General features: G+C 46.3%; 1 protein-coding gene across 1 annotated transcript; it reads left to right on the forward strand.

The window, feature by feature from the left end:
* Positions 1–5,008, forward strand: LOC109311461 (E3 ubiquitin-protein ligase TRIM63). The gene is made up of 4 exons (XM_019537107.1): positions 1–240; positions 1,108–1,266; positions 2,703–2,819; positions 4,042–5,008. Exons 1-4 carry the CDS (start codon positions 67–69, stop codon positions 4,660–4,662), a joined length of 1,071 nt encoding a protein of 356 aa, XP_019392652.1. The 5' UTR covers positions 1–66; the 3' UTR covers positions 4,663–5,008.
* The last annotated feature ends 14,141 nt before the right edge of the window (positions 5,009–19,149 follow it).

A 19,149-nucleotide genomic window follows, 5' to 3' on the forward strand; every position in this document is an offset into this window, starting at 1 on the left:
TACTAGAGGAGTTTATTGAGGCGAGCCTTCTAGGTGATGCTTTTCTTCACATGGTGAAGAAATGCAATGGAGGCTTTAGAGGAGGTACTTTCATGCCCAGTGTGCTTGGAGCTATTCACCCCACCAGTACTGGTCCTGGTCTGTGCTCACAATTTCTGCAAGCAATGCCTGGAAAAGATACTCATTATCCAGAACTGTACTCATGTCAATGGACACTTCTGCTGTCCTATATGCAGGAAAGTAAGTAGGGACATTCATTTTGTTGTCTTTGTAGTCAAAGCGTTTCTCTCATTTGAAATGTCAGGTATACCCAGACATTTCCTAACTTTGAAGGACTACAGTGTCAAGTTACAAGGGGTAGGCAGCCTCAGCCAGCTCAGTGACTCTTCAGCAAAATGCCACTACCACACTAGCAGCTCTGAGAGGGCTAACACTGGACTCCGCCATGCTCCTTACAGCCCCAGGGGGAAGTGGCAGCCATCCTGTCACAATGTCCACTTGTTTTAGTCCACTGGTTTTCAACCTGTGGTCCACAGACCCCTGGGGGTCTGCAGACTATGTCTAAGAGGTCTTTGAAAGATAACTATGGTCAATGAAAAGTATGGGAATACCCACACTTACAATTCAGAGGGGTCCAACAACTCCATTCAAAATTTCCAAGGGGACCTGCAAATGAAAAAAGTTGAAAACCATTGCTTTAGTCCATCCAGCTTCTATTCCAGCAATTAAAATCAACTTCCTTGCTAAAAATACATGCCACATTTCTGGAGGGCCCATTTTGGGGGGGGAAAGGTGTATGGGGTATGATATTAGGAGATAAATTCTGTACTTGAAAGAACAAATGCAGTTCTTTCCGGTTCACAGCAAGCTCTGCATACTCTCACACAAGGGTGGGATTTGGAAAATTGATGCTTATGAGCCTGGTGTTACATAATTGAAGGAAACTGCAGTCTGGATTACAAAGATGTGGTATTTCACCTCAGTTCAAGATTACAATAATATAAATCCTAATTAAAGAATGCTGATGTATTGTTTACAGTACCTGCAAATGAGATCAGTAGAAAAGTATCTTCATCTTTTAAACCTGTGTAATCTTTTTACTTTTAGGTCATATATTTAAGGGGTAGAGGAATACCAGGATTACAAAGAAACATTCTAGTTGAAGGCATACTTGAAACATTTAAGGATGTACTTGAAAACATTCGTGCCCAGGAGCAAAAACAGCTGTCCCAAGTATGTGAAAAACATGAGGAATATATGAATGTGGTATGACTTTACGTTTTCCCTTTAGCTGTTTACTAAGTAAATGTGTTTCAGGTGTTTAGCATAAACTGGAAAAAAAGATGTATTCTACTTAGTTTAGTGGAGTACTATAGTCTAATCAAGCTATTATCTTTATAAAGTTTAGAGACAACCAATCAGATCGTTTGATTTTTTTTAGATTACAAAAGGAGATAATGGAGCCAAGCCTGCTATCTGAATAATCTTACCCAAAACAATTACTTCCATCTAGATGAATGGTCTAATCAGTACAGAGCTTTTCACAATGAGCTTTTCCTTTCACTATCTGCCCCTTAAAAATCAGCCTCAGCCTCTGCACCACAAATCACCATAATCATTTATTATTAATTATTGACATCACAACTTATTTAGGGTTTTACATTTTCTAAGCATCTCAAGAAATTATTCAATTAGGGCCAGAATTTACCACCATTAGTCACACCAAGTTATACTTTGTTCCATGGAGCTATTCAAAGATCACAATATAGCAAGTTAAACAAACATGTGCTCAACTGTAACCATGAGAGAAGTTTCAGTGAAACAAATCTCAGCAAGTGTTTGTTCCTGCAGTTGGACTGCTGAAGTATTCTTCTCATGCCCTCTCACTGACACAGCAAGCAGCCGTTTATTAGAAGAATGAAATAAAAATGCAATCATTAAATTATTTAGTTCAAGGCAAAAGCCTCACTCCAATAGTTTGGACATCCATCAAGAGTCACTGTAGTTTTTGTACTAGTGGTGGAAAAAACATTAAACAAAACCACATACACATATCATTTTCATGAGATGCACACAGTCCAATTGTTGTTAAAGAATTATACCTGCACTTTGAAACCTTCCACTTACTTCCCATTTCACTGCTTCTTATTCTCTGAATCCTTCACACATCTCTGCTTTTCTTTCTTATGTCACCTCAACCATTCCAAAACAGGCAGCTTCAAGAACCAGATAATTAAACTTCTTACTTAAACATTTCTGGGGCTTCCTTCATGTGTGAAACCCCTTCCCTGAACTAAGTCACTATTTTCTTTCAAACATCTCCTTGAGTCCTATTTCTGCCATAATGTAAGACAAACTAATAAAGGCTTGATGGGCATATAAATATTAAAACAGTTATATACGCACAATATATATAGCCTCCCTCCAACATGTGCTATTCAAATGCTTTTGAGATGTAGGGAATATTGTTTTTGGGGGTGTACTATAATGTGGCTTAAGGAATAGTTAATGTACCATTGGATGATTTCGGTAGAGCTGACTGTTGCTATAATACAAATTTGCTTCTTCAGCTTTATTCTGAATATTTAATTTGGGTAATTGTACCAGTACTTACTTAGCAGACAAACCCACCCAACTGCTGGGCCAACAAATCTTGAATTTTCCTTGCAATGACACAAGATGTTGGTGTGCTCTTTTCTCAGATGTGTGTGACTGATGATAAACCAATAGGTGCAATCTGCAAACTCTATGGAACCCAGGAGCACGGCAGCGTTGCACAAGTGCTTCAGAAACCTGAAGACAGGCCACAAACTAGGAAGGTACAAGTGACTCATTTGCCTCATGTTCTATTAATTGAATACAATCCCTTGATGTCTGCTAGGAAGTCAGTCAGGTGCATATAAATTTGGATACTAAGCAGTCAATTTGTAGATCTTCAGTAGAGGATTACATTATACGAGATACTGTGGTTCAGTGAAGTGAGCATTAAAGTACATTCTGGTTGTGTCTCATCAGTCCTTCTGTGAGCTTGGTCAAATAATTAAGACAAAGAGGCTAAAGAGCCCTCAGGTGTAAATTTACTACTTGCTCTGTGGTGATCTGCTTTTGTACTAAAATATGAGATTCATGAAGAGTCTGGCCCAGGGGCTGCCTAGCTGGGCTTCCAATTTCTGAGTCTAGCTATTTGCAATACACTTAGAAACACTGGCTCTAGGATCTACCAGGCTTAGGATCCCTTACTAGCCAGGCAGTGGCATTGAGAGAACTTCCCCCACCACCCAGAACCCACACCAACATTCAGGCCCTCAATACCAGGAAAGCAAAACAATTGCCCATCTTCCCTGCTCCTTCTCATGGCTTCTCCCCACGCTCTCTATCCCTCCTGGTCCTTTACTGAGCATAAATGCCCAATGAATCATAGAAAAGTAGGGCTACAAGGGACCTTCAGAAGCCACCAAGTGCAAGTCCCCCGCTCCAAAATCAGGGGCAGGATCATGCCTATGCAAACCATCCTATATACATCCATTGTCTAACCCATTTGTAAGACTATACAGTCAACTTGGAAACAACCACAAGGCATAACACTCTAACGACAAAAGATCCCCTGATGTGTCACAACAGAAGAGGAAAAATATTCCTTCCTAGCCCCATGTGGCAACCAGTAAAGACCAGAAGCATGGGAAATACCCATAGTAGAGCTTAAACTGTAAGGTTTCACAGATTCTTATAGGAAAGAAAACTCCCAACTTACCCAGGATAAGACGCATTGGAAATCATTTTAAAGGACTGACTTTGAAAAGTGGCCTGCAGCTTAACTGTTTAGTAAGTCAGGCAGTGACTCAAAGTGTTCAAAAGTGTGGCCAATTATTTACATCTGTAATTGGTTTTGAGCATTGACAGCAGGCAGAATTGAAACAATTTTAGAATTTATAACTAAATTCCAAAGTACCCTTGAAAATGTTAAATCTTGTCATCTCAAACTATTTGAATACTACTTGTAGATGCTACTAAGAAAATTTTTTATGAACTCTTTTAAAACAGGAAGCAGAAAAGCTTATCAATGGACTCACATCCAGTACTATTGACATCCAGGTGATGATAGACACAGTTGGGTCCAGTTTGCTGAATGGAATAAGCTGCAGAATTGCAGCATTAAAAGCAAAATTACAGGAAGACTACTATTCAAAATTAGAGAAACTGCAACTAGCATCAAGTGAAACTCAACCCCCCATGCAGCTTTATCAACAAATGAAAGCTTTCCTGGAACAGCATTCAAATTCAGTACAATTTCTTCAGGAGGATAAAAAATTCAAGGAAAAAATGGAACAAATTACAGAAGGAAGCTCATTCTGTCAGGTTCCTATAAAGTATAAGATTTCCATGAAACAATACTTTGAAGAGTTAATCAGAGGAATCAATATCAAGGATTACCTCTCTCCTACCGCAAATAAAGCCTTTCCCAGTACCTCTGACCTGCATGAAGCATGCATGCCCCAAGGTCCTGCTTTTGATTTTTCAGGTGAAAGTCCAGATCAGACCTTCTGCAGAAGAGTACTGGGTGTATTTGAGAAATTAAATGATATGGAACAAGATTGTTCAGAAAAGCATCCCACCATGCCTGCAACAACACACCAAACAGTAACAAACCCTCTTGAAAGTTAGTCAAAATATAAAGACACTCCCATAGTTTGTTATAATTTACTGTATTTGCTGCCTATATTTCCTACAAATAATAAAATTAAATATAGTTCTAAATGCAAACATGGCATCAAACATGGCATTTGATACATACTCAGAATAATCTGTCACATTGTTTTATCATTCGTTCACAGACTAATGTAAGTGTTTGGAAAGCAGAGCTAGGATAGCAATGTATGGAACAGAGTAGAATCCCTTGTGAAGAGAACCAACCTAAAAAATTAAACCAAAGAAACATCCTATACTGCAAATTTGGTTGCAAAGTATCTCTTACTATTCACTGGGTATGTCTAGACAGGCAATTAGGGAGGAACAATGAACTTGGGCACATACTGCACTAGAATTTGTTTCTCCCGAGCGCATCATTTGAACATGTGCCTGGGACCACAGCACATTGAGCTGGGTTGGAACAGCCCTGGCTGGCAGGAACTAGGCACTATGATGAAACTATGAGGCCCAGAGGGGTTAGCCTGCCAGCCTAGGACTGCTCTGACCTGCCTCAACATGCTGTGGAGGAGCTGGCTGAGGAATGAGGGTGCTCCAGTGAGGGGATAGCTAGCAGGCAGCTCCTGCACTGAAGCACCCTCATGCCCCAGCCAGCTGCATCGGTGTCTACATATGTAAAAGAAGTACTACCCTGCTGTGGAGTTTATTAGTTTACTCTAGCCTAATAGCCCTGCACAATGTAGATGTGATATGTTTACTGTGGGGCTAATCAGCCTAATCCACAGTAAATGTCTTGTGTAGACATGTCCACTGTGTAATTTATGGCTTGATTTGTACAAGTGCTGAGCACTTGCAACTCCAGCTGCACTAGGCAGGAACAGCAGGGACTGAGCATCTCTGAGAACCTGGAAACTTAAAGCCCCAGTGTGAGCCACAGGAAACCAAGGCCAGGCACAGTGAATTCCACATAAAGCACCTGTTAATGTAAGTCAATGTGTTCTGTAGAAGAACCAAGAAGAACCAACAATATATTTGGCAGGGAACCTGTGATTTTAATTTTAATTACATGGTACAATGCTCATTGTACTGAACTCCTAATATAGCTACAAATACCAATCTGCATGAGAATAATTTGTTTTTAAAAACCTGCTTCCTTTTTGGGGGGCTCATAATCTTCATCACAGCTTCCAAGAGTATAGAGTGCCAACTTGTGGTATTTCCTAATCAACCATCTAGACAGATAACAACAAAAACATGTAACACTATGTGGTGTTGGGGAAGAACTTACTTGGAGGAGTCAGTGGGTAGTAACTGTAGTATAGAGGCTTCCCCTCTAGGATATCATTTTCAAACTGGGGCCCAGAGCCAGGGGCTTGAGCCGGGGGCTGGCGCGGACTCCACCAGCTCCGGGGAAGTGCTCCGCTCCCCTGCATCAGGGCCAGAGAGTGGAGCACTTCCCTGGAGCCGTTGGAGCCCGTGCCAGGCCCCTGCCTCAGCCTCTATCCCTGCCTTGCCTCACCTCGGGGAGGAGCCGCTGCCTACCCTGAGTGAGGCTCTGCCAGCTCCTGGGACACTGTGGGACATGCCCCCTGAGGCCACGTGGGGGAGTGGAGCAGTGTCCTGGAGCTGGCAGAGCCTCACTTGGGGCAGGCAGCGGTTCCTCCCCGCTGGGCAGCCCAGGGTAGGCTCCATGTGGCTGCTGCAGGAAGTGCTGAGCAGCAGGAAGGGGGAGGGGTTGATTTTCCCCCATGCCAAGCACACTTCTGCCCCACTGGTGCCGCTGCTGCTACTGCAGCTGCTCAGAGTGAGCTGGCGAATCCACAGCAGGTGTGGGGTGGGTTGGAACTTGCACAAAGGTCCCTGCCAGTACCACAGGGCTGGGGTCAGTAGCTGTCACTGCCTGGGTTTCCTAGAAAGGCAGTCCAGAGCAGAGCTGTGCCAGCCCCGTTGCGTGCTTAGGGGGCAGCAGGATACACTATGGGAGAGCAGTGCAAAGCAGGCGTAAGGGCTGGGTCAGGGCTGTGCACATGGTCTGGCTGATCCATAGATTTCATAGACTTCATAGACATTAGGGCTGGAAGGGACATCGGAAGATCATTGAGTCCATTCCCCTGCCCCAGGGGCAGAAAGTCAGTTGGGGTCAAAGGATCCCAGCAAGATAAATGACCAAATGTTTCTTAAAGGAGTCCAGAGTAGGTGCTTGCACCACCTCCGGAGGAAGTCTATTCCAAGCCTTGGGGGCTCGGACAGTAAAGTTTTTCCTTATGTCTAACCTGAAATGGCTTTGGAGGACTATTTGACCTTGTTGTCTTTTGGGGCGCTCTGGTGAACAGGTGTTCGCCCAGATCCTCATGTACACCTCTTAGATACTTAGAGGCAGCGATACTTAGAGGCAGCCACCAGGTCCCCCCTGAGCCTGCGCTTTTCCAGGATGAGAAGTCCTATGACTCTCAGCCTCTCATCATAGGAACTGTTCTCCTGCCCTCTGCACATGGCTCTCCTCTGGACTCCCTTGAGCTTTTCCACATCCTTTTTAAATTGTGGTGCCCCGAACTGGATGCAGTACTCCAGCTATGGCCTCACCAAGGCTGAGTATAGCAGGAGGATGACATTCTGGGATTTCCTAGAGAAGTATCTATAGATACAAGCCAGAGCTTTGCTCACTTTACCAGCTATGACATCGCATTGATGGCTCATATTCACCTTGTGGTCAATCATGACCCCCAAGTCCCTTTTGGCCATGGTGCTAGCAAGCGCAGCACTGCCAAGCCTATAAGCGTGCCGTGGGTTTTTTTCCCCAAGGTGAAGTACTTTGCATTTTTCGGTGTTGAACACCATCAGGTTTTTGTCTGCTCATTTTCTGAGCCTGTCAAGGTCAGCCTGGATCACCAGCCTATCCTCAGGTGTGGATAGTTTACCCCAAAGTTTGGTGTCACTGGTGAACTTGGCCAGTCCACTTCTGACACCAATGTCTACATCATTATTAAAGATGTTAAAGAGTATGGGTCCAAGGATGGAGCCTTGGGGGACCCCACTGGTCATGGAATACAATGTTGATTTATTTCTGTCTATTACCACTCTCTGGGTCCGACCTTGGAGCCAATTCCCCAGCCATCAGACTGTGATGTAGCTGAGGCCACAGTTGGCCAATTTTTCCATGAGGCAATCATGGGATACCAGACTGAAGGCTTTTTTAAAATCAAGATATATATCATCAACTCTTCTCCCTTGTCCAGGTGATATGTCACGTGGTCATAGAAGGAGATGAGATTGGTCAGGCAAGACCTACCCGCAACAAACCCGTGCTGGCTATCCTTCAGGATATTGCCATCAGCCAGTTTGTCAAGAATGGTCTCTCTGATAATTTTTTCCAAGATCTTCCCCAGGAAAGAGGTCAGGCTAATAGACCTGTAGTTCTCCAGATCTACTTTCCTCCCTTTCTTGAATATAGGCACCACAGTTGGCCTTCTTCCAATCTTTGGGCACTTCACCTGAGTGCCACGAGGTCTCAAAGATTCATGCCATTGGCTGAGCTATGATGCCTGCCAGCTCCTTGAGTACCCTGGGGTGTAAACTGTCTGGGCCAGCTGACTTGAAGGTGTCCAGCCTCTCAAGGTGTTCATTCACATGGTCTACATTGATGTAGGGTAACAATTCTCCCTCACCCTGGCCATCCCATACCATCTTGAGCAGGGCTGTCCCTTGGGGCCAGTGAAAAACCAATGCAAAATACCCATTAAACAGGTTGGCTTTTTCCTGGGTGTCAGCTGTCCCATTTGGTTTAGCATTGGTGTCCCATTAGAATGTCACCCTTGCTTTTCCTCCGGCTCCCCACATATCTGAAAAAGGACTTTCCTCCCTATCTTGAATATAGGCACCACAGTTGGCCTTCTTCCAATCTTCGGGCACTTCACCCTGCTGGGGTGAGTCCAAAGCAGGTGTGGGGTGGGCTGGAGCTGCATGCTGCTGATGGTGGTGGGGAGGCACCACAGGGTGCACGGGCTCCAGGCTGTTGCAGGGCAGGGGCTGCCTGGCTCAGGGGGGCACATGTGGGGGGATCCCATGCACACCCTATCATAGCCACAAATTCTCCCCCACACACAATCACACATCACAAACAATGCACCCATCCACCACCCTCCCCACAAGCTCTCCCCTCACATACACACCTGTGGGCTTCTGGGGGGTGCGCCGCTCACTGCTACCCATACACACCCCACATCTTCCCATTCCCCAACACACCCCTAGCCACCCTCCTTCTCCATGCACCTCACAAACCCAATACTCACCCACACATCCCCACAAACACCCCTAGAACATCCCCACCTGCCCACATCCCCACAAACACCCCCAGAACATCCCCACCTGCCCACATCCACACATACCCCCACAACCTCCACCACACCCACATACACCCCACATACACCCACAGCCCCCACAAACCCCATACCCCCCCACAACATACAAGAGTAAGACTTTATTTTGAGCTATTATGAAATCACCTCTATATACCTGACACAAACACAAACAAATCTGGACAAAAAATACCTTTTAAAAATAAAAGTAAAATACATTATTGTTGATGTTTGATATAATCTGTATATAATCTGTTTTGTTTTCTGATTCTAAGATGGCAAATCCCTTTCCCGAAAGGAGTACTTCTGGTGGCAAGTGGAGGGACTTCCAATGGCAAAGGTCAGGGGTTAGGGGGCGAGACTTTTGGTCCCAAGTTGGCAACCAGGAGATGGGCACCTGTCAAGGGGTGGGGCTACCCTAGCAGCCCCCAGCAGATCACCAAAACTCATTAAGTGGCCCTCCAGCCAAAATAATTGCCCGCCCCTGTTCTAAGGTATTGAACACTCTACTCCTACCAGAAGTTGTGCTCAGTAGGTGAGCAGAAGTTCACAGGATTGAGACCAGAAGTTGTTTCTATTTATGGGAGCTCTCAGACAATACTTATTTTACATATCTGCACATCTGAATGACAAGATGTTATATTGGGCAAGATACTAGGGAGTGTAAACTGACATATTACCATTTATTGCTTCAATTTATACCAGCTGAGAAATGGGTCTTATGTCTTCTTCGTTAACTTAAAAGTGGCAATGATTTTGCAGGGGTAATAAAACCAGATTAGCAACTGAGCCAGCGCTCTATTCTCTGTACTTATCCCACTATATTGTATTTAGAGGCTCTGTTCTCAATCCCTCCTACACTGAGGCCCCAGGTTACAAGGGGAAAGGGTTTGGAGATCTTCTGTTTGTTACAAAGGAAAAGAACATGTTCAGGCTGCCTGGAAGGTTAGAGTTGGGGGCCTAAGGTGAGGCTATGGTTTGTGATTTGGAGTTTCTTAGTGTCTTCATCAATTATTTTAAAAAATGCTAGCATCAGCTTCCCTTCAATCCAAAATGAAATGTATTCCAGCCTGTGTAACTAATACACTACTCTCCCTTATCAGTTTGAAAAAACAAGACTTAAGCCAATCATAAAAGTACAAAAATATTAGTTTTGTTTTGTTAGTTTCTGAATGGACAAAGTACAGAACTCTTGTGTGCCCTAAATTGCTAAATATTCAATTTGCCATTTTGGTACGGTGAGCAACTGACACTGATGAATCAATGTCCATCAGTCACAGTGACTAACTCAGCAGAATAGTCACTGAATAAGTATGCCCTGCTTTGAAAATAAATGCTTCATCTACAGAACTTCACTTCTGAGGATTGCTTTTATCCACACTAACATTCATCTAGCAGCAGGAGGCCATTTTCCTGTTCCATTGACATTAGCATGGCACTCTGGATATTTGCTACAGCACAACTTAACATACAGTGTGACATGTTAACTGTCAGAAATTTTGTTACACATCCCTCAAGGGAGACGCCCCTTAAGGGAGACTCCTTACTTTTAAATGACCTTTTCTCTATTGTGAGTCATGCAGAGCAACATAAAATATAATTGTATCTCTCTAGCAAGAGATTTTGTTTCCTTACGTCTACTGAGATTATGAGACTGTAAATTATGGGCAAAATGTATGGTTCAAGAAGTAATACTAATTCTAAGGGACCATACCTCACTGGTGAATGTCCTATCTGATAATACTCTCTACTGAATACTCATACTCCATCTTGTGACCTAAGACAGAACTGCAGGATCTGCCAGTCAAACAGAAGAGCCCAAACAGTTTCTGGCTTGGTGGCATGTAAGTGCTATTGTATGTTGCATCACATTTATCAAGTTACAGCCTAGTTTAAAGACAAAGAAGGTAATTTAGCAATAGGCAGTTTGTTTATAGAATACTATTGGGAAGACAAAAATCTTAATATTCAGCTTGTCTGTCAGCTCTCTGTTGAGACACTGGAGCTCAACTTATTTCACTTCCAAGATGGTGACCTCAGTCACAAAGATATCAGATCAGTCAGCAAATATTGATTATCACTTTGATAATTAAAAGCCAGGCATAGATTATCTTTATCTCTCTGTTTTTGACTAAAACAGCCAGTTTCTTGATTATGGCTTGAAAAGACTGACAAAAACAAAATCACAGTTAGCTCATGCAAGTTCCTTTCCCCTCCCACACAAGAAGCCCAATGTAAGAAAATAATAAACCTACCAAAGGAAAAAGGAATTCCAAAAAGCAAGAGACACTACCATGGCCCTCCTTCCACAGTTTCTGATTCTTACCTAGAAAGAAGATGAGGTATGCAATGCAATAACAGAGATTGTACAATGAGGTTGAAGAGAGAAAAGCATTCAGACAAATGCTGTCACAAATCACAAGGCCCTAGGAGCACGGTAAGACCTTATTCACACAGCTCTATGGAACAGGGGCCCTATAAGACAGGATCCTTTATCCTCATCTATCACTAGGTTTATAGATTTCTCAAAGAACCTCATGCTCCTAGATCCACATACATGCCACCCACTGTCACAACAGAAATTAAATACAGTACTGAAGACTTTGTTGAAATGATTTTAATTCTGCTTGAATTATTTAAACTAATAACTCTGCATTTATCAAAACTAAAAATTACTTAAAGGAGTATCAAATATCCAGCCCACAGAGCTGTGTCATATAAGCCCACAGGGTTCCCAAAGGGCCCAGGGCAAGACTGTAACACATGGTGACCAAAAAAAAAAAAAAAAATAGCAAGACCCTTGTAAAAGTCTGTAGCATCAACTCTTTCTTACTTCCCAGTATTAAAGATAGTTATGCTTGAGCTTTCATGAACAAAGGAAAACATATTTGCACCCTAGAACCGAACCCCAAGCAAACTCTATGCTCATATAAGTCTTAGAAATTACAGCTTCTTCCCCTCAATGAGAGGCAGAGAGGTCTTACTTTGCTTCCCAAGTGAGTATAAAAGTGCTTCTTCTCTTGTCAGTTGAAGTAAGGTCTCATTAATTTGGATTGCGTAAAACTGCCTCTATGGAAACTCTTACAACAGCCAAGTGTAAGTGGTGGTTGCATCGTGCAGAGATGATACTGAACACTCAGCTGCTGTACTGATCACCTTAAAATGAAGAAGACCTCTGTCAGACTCCTTAATTGTAATTTCTGAGCCTGGGGCACCAGAAGAGAAAAAAAAAGAAATCTTGAGTGGACAAATGAAGCAAGTCAAAGTCCCAATAGGGCTGCAACTGCAGAAATGTGGAGAACAACTTGTAAAAGTTGAAACAGTATTTTGCTCTGATTCTGTAAGCAAATCAGTACCAGTAAAAGGAAAGACAAGACAACCTTATTTCTGACACTTGCTGATTCTGAAGCACTTGAGGTATTTAATAGTTTTTAGTTAATTCAGGTAGAAGCATGAAGGTGAAGCATGCAACTGTAATAGAAATCTGATTACTGCACTCCACAAAAGTGAAACATATGAGCAGTACGTTTTTAGCTGAGTAAGAACAGGTAAAACAGAAGAATCACTGAATTATCTGCAGCTGAAGGACAATCTTGTACTTTTGGAATGAGCAGGGAGGAGACTAGAGGTCAGATCATGTTTTGGATTTGGGACAAAACACTCAGAATATATTTACAGTGTCTGTGCTGCCTTTGATATAGCTGATGAAAAATAAGGCCCACCCACCCCTTTCAAACATACAGAGATGGGGAATATGCTTCAGCTACCTCACCTCAGCTCTTCAGATCACAATCTCATTCACAAGAAGCAGAGGTATCCCTAGAAAGTCCTCACAGCTACAGTTCCATACATATGGCTAAGGGCAGACTTTTAAAAAGCCTGGCTAGGCTGAATGAGTTTGTAATTGCATAGACATCCCAGACACGTAGGCTCATGCCTGGAGTGGCTCAGGCTAGAAGCTGGGGTTGCTAGAGCAGCCCTCCCTTCCCTTGCACAGCATTGAGCTGGGCAGGAGGTTGGGCAGACCCCTGCAGGACGCTCTGATTAGCCCAGCAGGGAACAGATAACAGTGTTTATCACTCCTAACTCAGTGTTTATCACCCCATTAAGAAAAAAAGAGGGGCATTACCAGCTACTTGTTGATTCAGAGTGGACTGTAGCCAGCAAGTGGTCTGCTAGCTAATACACAGACACCTCCGCAGCAAGGCAGAGGGGAGGGGGAGAATTCCTGCTTAGCAGAGAGTGGTGAGGGGAGGGGGAGAGCAGTCTGTGCCAGAGCTGCAGCCAGGGAGCCGAGTGGAGGGGCCAGACCTGCTGTGGAGCAGAGAGACCCACTCAGCCCAGATAGCATGCTGGGATGATGGGGGAGTCTGGTTTATCTTAAACCAGCCAGGGGTCTGGGACAGACATTGCATAAACTGGTATGACCCAAATTAGTTATGTCTGATACTACATTCAACCAGGTTTATCTCAAACCGGTTTCAGCCATTTTCAAACTGGTTTATGTGCACTGAACATCTGTTCTATAGGGCTGGGTGAAGCTTCAGTCCCTGATTTGATTCAGCCCGAATCTCCTAATCTGAATTGAATCGGAGGACCCTTTAATCTCTCCAAATTGAATTGGAACCCTCCAAATCGATTTGGAGAGATTGGAAAGATTCAGCAATTTGGACATAGACACAGCTTTAAATGTTTTTTCTGCATACCTCTAGGTAGCAGGGGCTCGTGCATGCTGTGATGCTGGGGCACATGGAGCGTCCCACAGGAGTGCAGGGGGCTCCCCAGCACGCTTGGCAGCAGGCCCAGAAGTGGAACAGAAGTATGTGGGCCCCCCATGCACTCCCTGACTCAGTGACAGGTATCTTCTGGGTCTGCGGGGGGGGGCACCTGGGATCCCCCTGAGGCTGATCACTGTGCCGGTGAGGCACTGGGGCCCCCCCAGGAAACCCGGAAGTGGACTGGAAGTACTTCCGGTCCACTCCCGGGTTCACCACCGAGCACTCCATCTGCCCCAGCATTGCAGCGATCACAAGCTGCGCCTGCTACCTCAAGGTATGTAGAAAAAACTTTTAAAGCTGTGTCTGTGTCCAAATCGCTGATTCTCTGAATCACCATTGAATCTTCAGATTTGGATTTGGCCAAATTGAATCAGGGACAGTGATCCAAATTGACAAATCGAATCACTGTCCCTGATTTGCACAGAATCTGAATCCAAATCAAATAGGACCTGCTTCGCACACCCCTACTGTTCTGTTACAGGTTTAAAACAGTTTCTGATCAGTTAAACTGGTTTATGTATAATGTCTGTCCCTAGTCTACGAGAAGAGCAGAGAGGTGAGGGTGAAACAGGCTTATTTTCTAATAGTAGTCTCAAGACAGGCTCAAAATACAGACATAGCCTTGCGAAGTGACAATGGGAAGACCTAAAACTCTCTCAACAAAGCAATTAGAATTTGTCAACAAAAAAAGGCACCCAGTCTAATTCATAGAGTGCAAAGAATGCTGTGACAGTACAGCCTAGGACAGAAGGCATGTTTAAATATGTGCAACTTACGTTGTGTTTGTATATCAGTGTAAATTATACTTAGGTTCTGGAGTGAATAGGTATGCTGCTATCTTGTGGGAGCAGCTACTATTACAGCCCCTTACTATTTAATAGTAGGGGAGCAATTAGCAGTTTGTTTGCTTTAAGCTACTGTCCAATAAGTGCAGATAAATGATACGTAATTGTACCCTGGGTTCTTTCAGGGGTAATTCTGCACTTGATTAAGTACCCCATTTCAGGGAGTTGCAACGTATGTTCCCTTTATACACTGATGTGAAGTTACCTAAGTAAACATCTGCATATAGCAAATAATCCAAAATACCAGGAAAAAGAGAAGCAATGCGTAAAAGCATTCAGAGTTCAAAGTTAGAGCCTGTGATAACAGTATCTAGGACTGTATACATTGTGTCAAGCAGGACAAGACCATGAGCAACCTTTTGAAAGGGATTCAGTGACCAGCATTTTGCAAGAGTTTGCAGCACCAGAAGAGTATGCGCAGCATGGACAAAGATGATGACAACAGCACCATTAACTCAGAGGAATTCTGCATAGATGTAAAGACACTTTGTCTGAAAGCACACAGAATATTTGTTCATTCGAATTTGGATGCAGGTACAAAAGTGAGTGTAGTGCCAGAAACGAAGATACTAACACCCAAGCAAAAGTCTCAGGCAACAGAAAGTAAATGGGCAAAGGACATTTAAGAACATGCAGTGATGGTTTTACCGTATTAAATGTATAGCTAAACAGCGAACTAGGAAAGATGCTATTCCTGACAGTAGCAAGGAAAAAAACACATGTAGAACATATAATCACAGAAAATTAGGGTTCGAAGGGATGTCAGTAGGTCACCTAGTCCAACCTCCTGCTCAAAGCAGGACCATCACCAACTAGATCATCCCAGCCAAGGTTTGTCTAGCCAGGTCCCAAAAACTTCCAAGGATGCAGATTCCACAACCCCTCCGAGTAAGCTGTTCCAGTGCTTTACTACACTCCTAGTGAGAAAGTTTTTCCTCCTATTTAACCTAAACTTCCCTTACTCAACTTGAGACCATTGCTCCTTGTTCTGTCATCTGCTACCACTGGGAACAGTCTAGCTCCATCCTCTTTCAAACCCCTCTTCAGGTAACTGAAGACTTCTACAAAATTTCCCCTCAGTTTGCTCTTCTCTAAAATAGGCCCAATTTCCACAGCCTCTCCTCATAAGTCATGTGCACCAGCCCCCTAACCATTTTCATTAGAGGTGTGCTGATATATTTGTCACATATTGGATTGGCACTGATAACAGGAAAATTGACATTATCAACAATTGTCTTTTGGGGCTCATAATGTCACCAATAAATGTCACATGCATGTGCACACCCACAGTATGCACGTGGCCAAGAATGCAGCCTGGTAGCTTGGAGAACAGCATCTGGCTGATAAGTCTGTTGAGGGAAGGGAAGGGCCATGGGGTGTGTAGATTGAGGCCTCACAGTGAGGGCGGACTGGGGCAGGGGTAGGGGCAGGTGCTGCCCAGTCAAACCTGCCCTGCCTTGGGGCTGGGAGTAGGACAGAGCCACAGGTAACTTGTCCAGGGAGAGAGGAGGGGTGGCGGCTCCCTGCCAATGAGTGCACATCTGGAGAAGGCATGGGGGGCATGTGCCCCCCCTGGATTTGTGCATGGGGTGAGGGCAGCCTGCCTACGTGGGCTTGGGGCCAGGGGCTGCACCAGCCTCTTCCTGGAGATGGGGCTATACTCGGGATGGTCACAGGGGTGGAGTAAGCTCAGCTGTGAGGGGCAGCCAGTGGCAGCACTGGGAGGTTTGGCTATGGGGAGGGGCTATGGGAAATTTTTGGGTGGCTGTAGCTTCTCAAACCCCCACTAGTGCTGCCCCTGTTCAGGGCACCAGCATTCTTGAGGGAAAGGCAGACAAGCAGAGTGCCCTGAGCAGGGGGAACGTTAAGTGGGGTTTGGGGGATTACAGCCACCCCAAAATTCCCTATAGCCTCCCCTACCAGTGTTGCTGCTTGTCCACTCTGCACAGCCCCCCCGCCCCAATCCTGCCACTTCTGGGAAGAGGCTGGCATAGTCCCTAGCCCTGAGCCTGCAGTGGGCAGCCTGCTGGCAGCACTCTTACCAATGTAGCCCAGTATGCTACTAGCCTTCTTGGTAACAACGGCACACTGTTGGCTCACATTTAACTTCTTGTCCACTGTAACCCACAGGTCCTTTTCTGCAGAGCTACTGCCCAGCCAGTTAGTCCCCAGCCTGTACTGGTGCATGGGATTGTTTTGTCCTAAGTACTTGTCCTTGTTGAACCCCGTGAGGTTCCTTTTGGCCCAATCCTCCAATTTGTCTAGGTCACTCTGAATCCTAGCCCTATCCCCCAGCATATCTACTACTCCCCCTAGCTTGGTGTCACCTGCAAACTTGCTGAAGGTGCACTCTATGCCATCTTCCAGGTTGTTGATGAAAACATTAAACAAAACCGGCCGCAGGACTGACCCCTGGGGCACTCCACTTGATACTGGCTACCAACTAGACATCGAGCCACTGATTACTACCCTCTGAGCCTGCTGCTTCAACCAGTTTTCTATCCACTTTACAGTCTATTTATCCAGCCCATACTTCCTTAGATTATCTGCAAGCACGTTGTGGGAGACTGTATTAAAAGCCTTGCTATAGTCAAGGTAAACAGCAAACTAGAAAAGACACTATTGGCTAAACATCAGGAGCAAGAAAAGAAATACACATTGCCTTAAACCTAGCCTCATCAAAAGGATGATGTGGCAGAGCACTGTGTGTGCCGCCACTTTAAGGCTTTGGAGCTGGCAGCCTCCAGGTGTCTAATGAGGGCAGCCATTTTGGGTTCAGGGCTGCCCATATGAACAAGGCAGTTTGGCTGCTGGAGGTCAGGCAATAATACTGTTTGGTCATAGGGTTGCTGAGTTTCATTGGGAGGTAAGGGAGGAGCTGTAGGGGATGGTCAGGAGGCTCCTGGTCCTGAGCGTGACTTAAAACTGCACCCTGCTGGGAGTGGGTGGCCTGGTGGGGCTCCCAGTGGTGTGGGAGCCCCCAGGAAATGCCAGGTCAGTAATAACCCTGGTGAAAGGTGGGTTGGGGTGCTTTAACCCTTAGCCCTCACCTTTGCGTGTGTTGTATTCTGTTGGAGATAGTTGTGGGGGTGTAAGCCCTGAGGTGGAGAGTCAGAGGCCAGGTGTGGCCAAGGCTGCCTGAGCCCTGTGGGGCGTTTGAGACCCTGAGAGTTGGGGCCAGGCATGGCTCTGGCCACCTGAGCCCCCTGAAGAGTGAAGCCCTGGGACCCTGAGTAGAGTAAAGGGGGTGTGATGAACAGTGAGAAGCCCCCAGTGGTGAGGGGGGCAGCATGAGAAGCCCCCAGTGGTGAGGGAAGAACAGCGGCTCAGCCAGAGGGTGAGAGAGCTGAGTCCTGACCCCAGTAGGTCCTCCACCATTGGGAGGCAGAGTTTGGGTCAAATATAACATTTGAGCCCCAGTTGTGAGGGGGCAGTGTGAGAACTGAGGGGGCAGCAATGAGAAACCTCAGTAGAAGCCCCAGTGTGAGGGGCAGAGATGTGGACCCCATTGAAGGAAGAACGGGGACTCGGCCAGAGAGAGTGAGAGCTGAGTTCTGACCCCGATAAGTCCTCCACCATTGGGAGGCAGTGGGGGGTCAAAGATAACACCAGTAGTAGCACCATGACCTGCTGCTGGGGAGGGGGGAACTGAGAGTCCCTTATGAGACCCTGAGGCCTCAGTCATGGTGTAAGGTACCCCAGCTCCCCATGTCTGTAGAGGACCCAGAGAGGGGGGGACCCCAGGAAAAGAGTATGGGACCCAGTGAGGCCTGCCAGAGGATCCCCTGACTGGTCCAGATGGGGGCCAGGACCAGGAGGGTCAGAAGGGCAAGGAGACCCACCGAGAGGGACTCCCAAGAGCCAGGGGCCTGGGGTCCCGACTGGCCTGGGGGTGGCCGGGGCTAGTGTGAGCCAAAGGCCCCAGTGAGGGGACCAACCCAAAGGGGAACTGATGGCAGGGAGATATGTGGCCCGGTATGATGGAGCTCCCGGCGGCGGCTCCGCGCACCCCGCCTCCATCCTGGCCCCAAGGGGCACAAGCGGTCTGTGGCCGGCAGGTTCCTTGGCAGTGGCTGGAACGGAGGCCGGACCCCGCCACCCCGCTCGCAGCGCGCGGCCAGAGCACCGCGACCCTCGGGAGGACGGAGTTGGCCGGGTGCCCAGGGCGGGCGCGGAGCAGCGGGAACCCGAAACGCGGCCTTGGGGGCGGGGTCGGCGACTTAGCCCGTCCCCAGTAGGACGAACAGTGGGGTGGTGCCACCTCTGCACTTCCTCCAATGAGGGGGCCCCACAAATGGCGGCGGGCCGGGGCGGGGCTCCACCTTGTAGCCCAATGAGCGAACAGGAGAACACGAAAAGGGTGGAGCCCCGTGATCCCTGCCCCAATGAGAGCGCAGGAATCCCGTGAGCGACGGGTGGCTTCCTCCCCCTCCCCCATCGCCGCCAGGGAGCGGGGCGGGGCCGCGGGCGCCTGCTCCAATGAGCGGCGCGGGGGGGGCGCGTCCTCCCTTCCCGTGGTGCATTGCG

This window comes from Crocodylus porosus, unplaced genomic scaffold, assembly GCF_001723895.1.
Source record: "Crocodylus porosus isolate Cpor-Errol unplaced genomic scaffold, CroPor_comp1, whole genome shotgun sequence".
NCBI classification, from domain to species: domain Eukaryota; kingdom Metazoa; phylum Chordata; order Crocodylia; family Crocodylidae; genus Crocodylus; species Crocodylus porosus.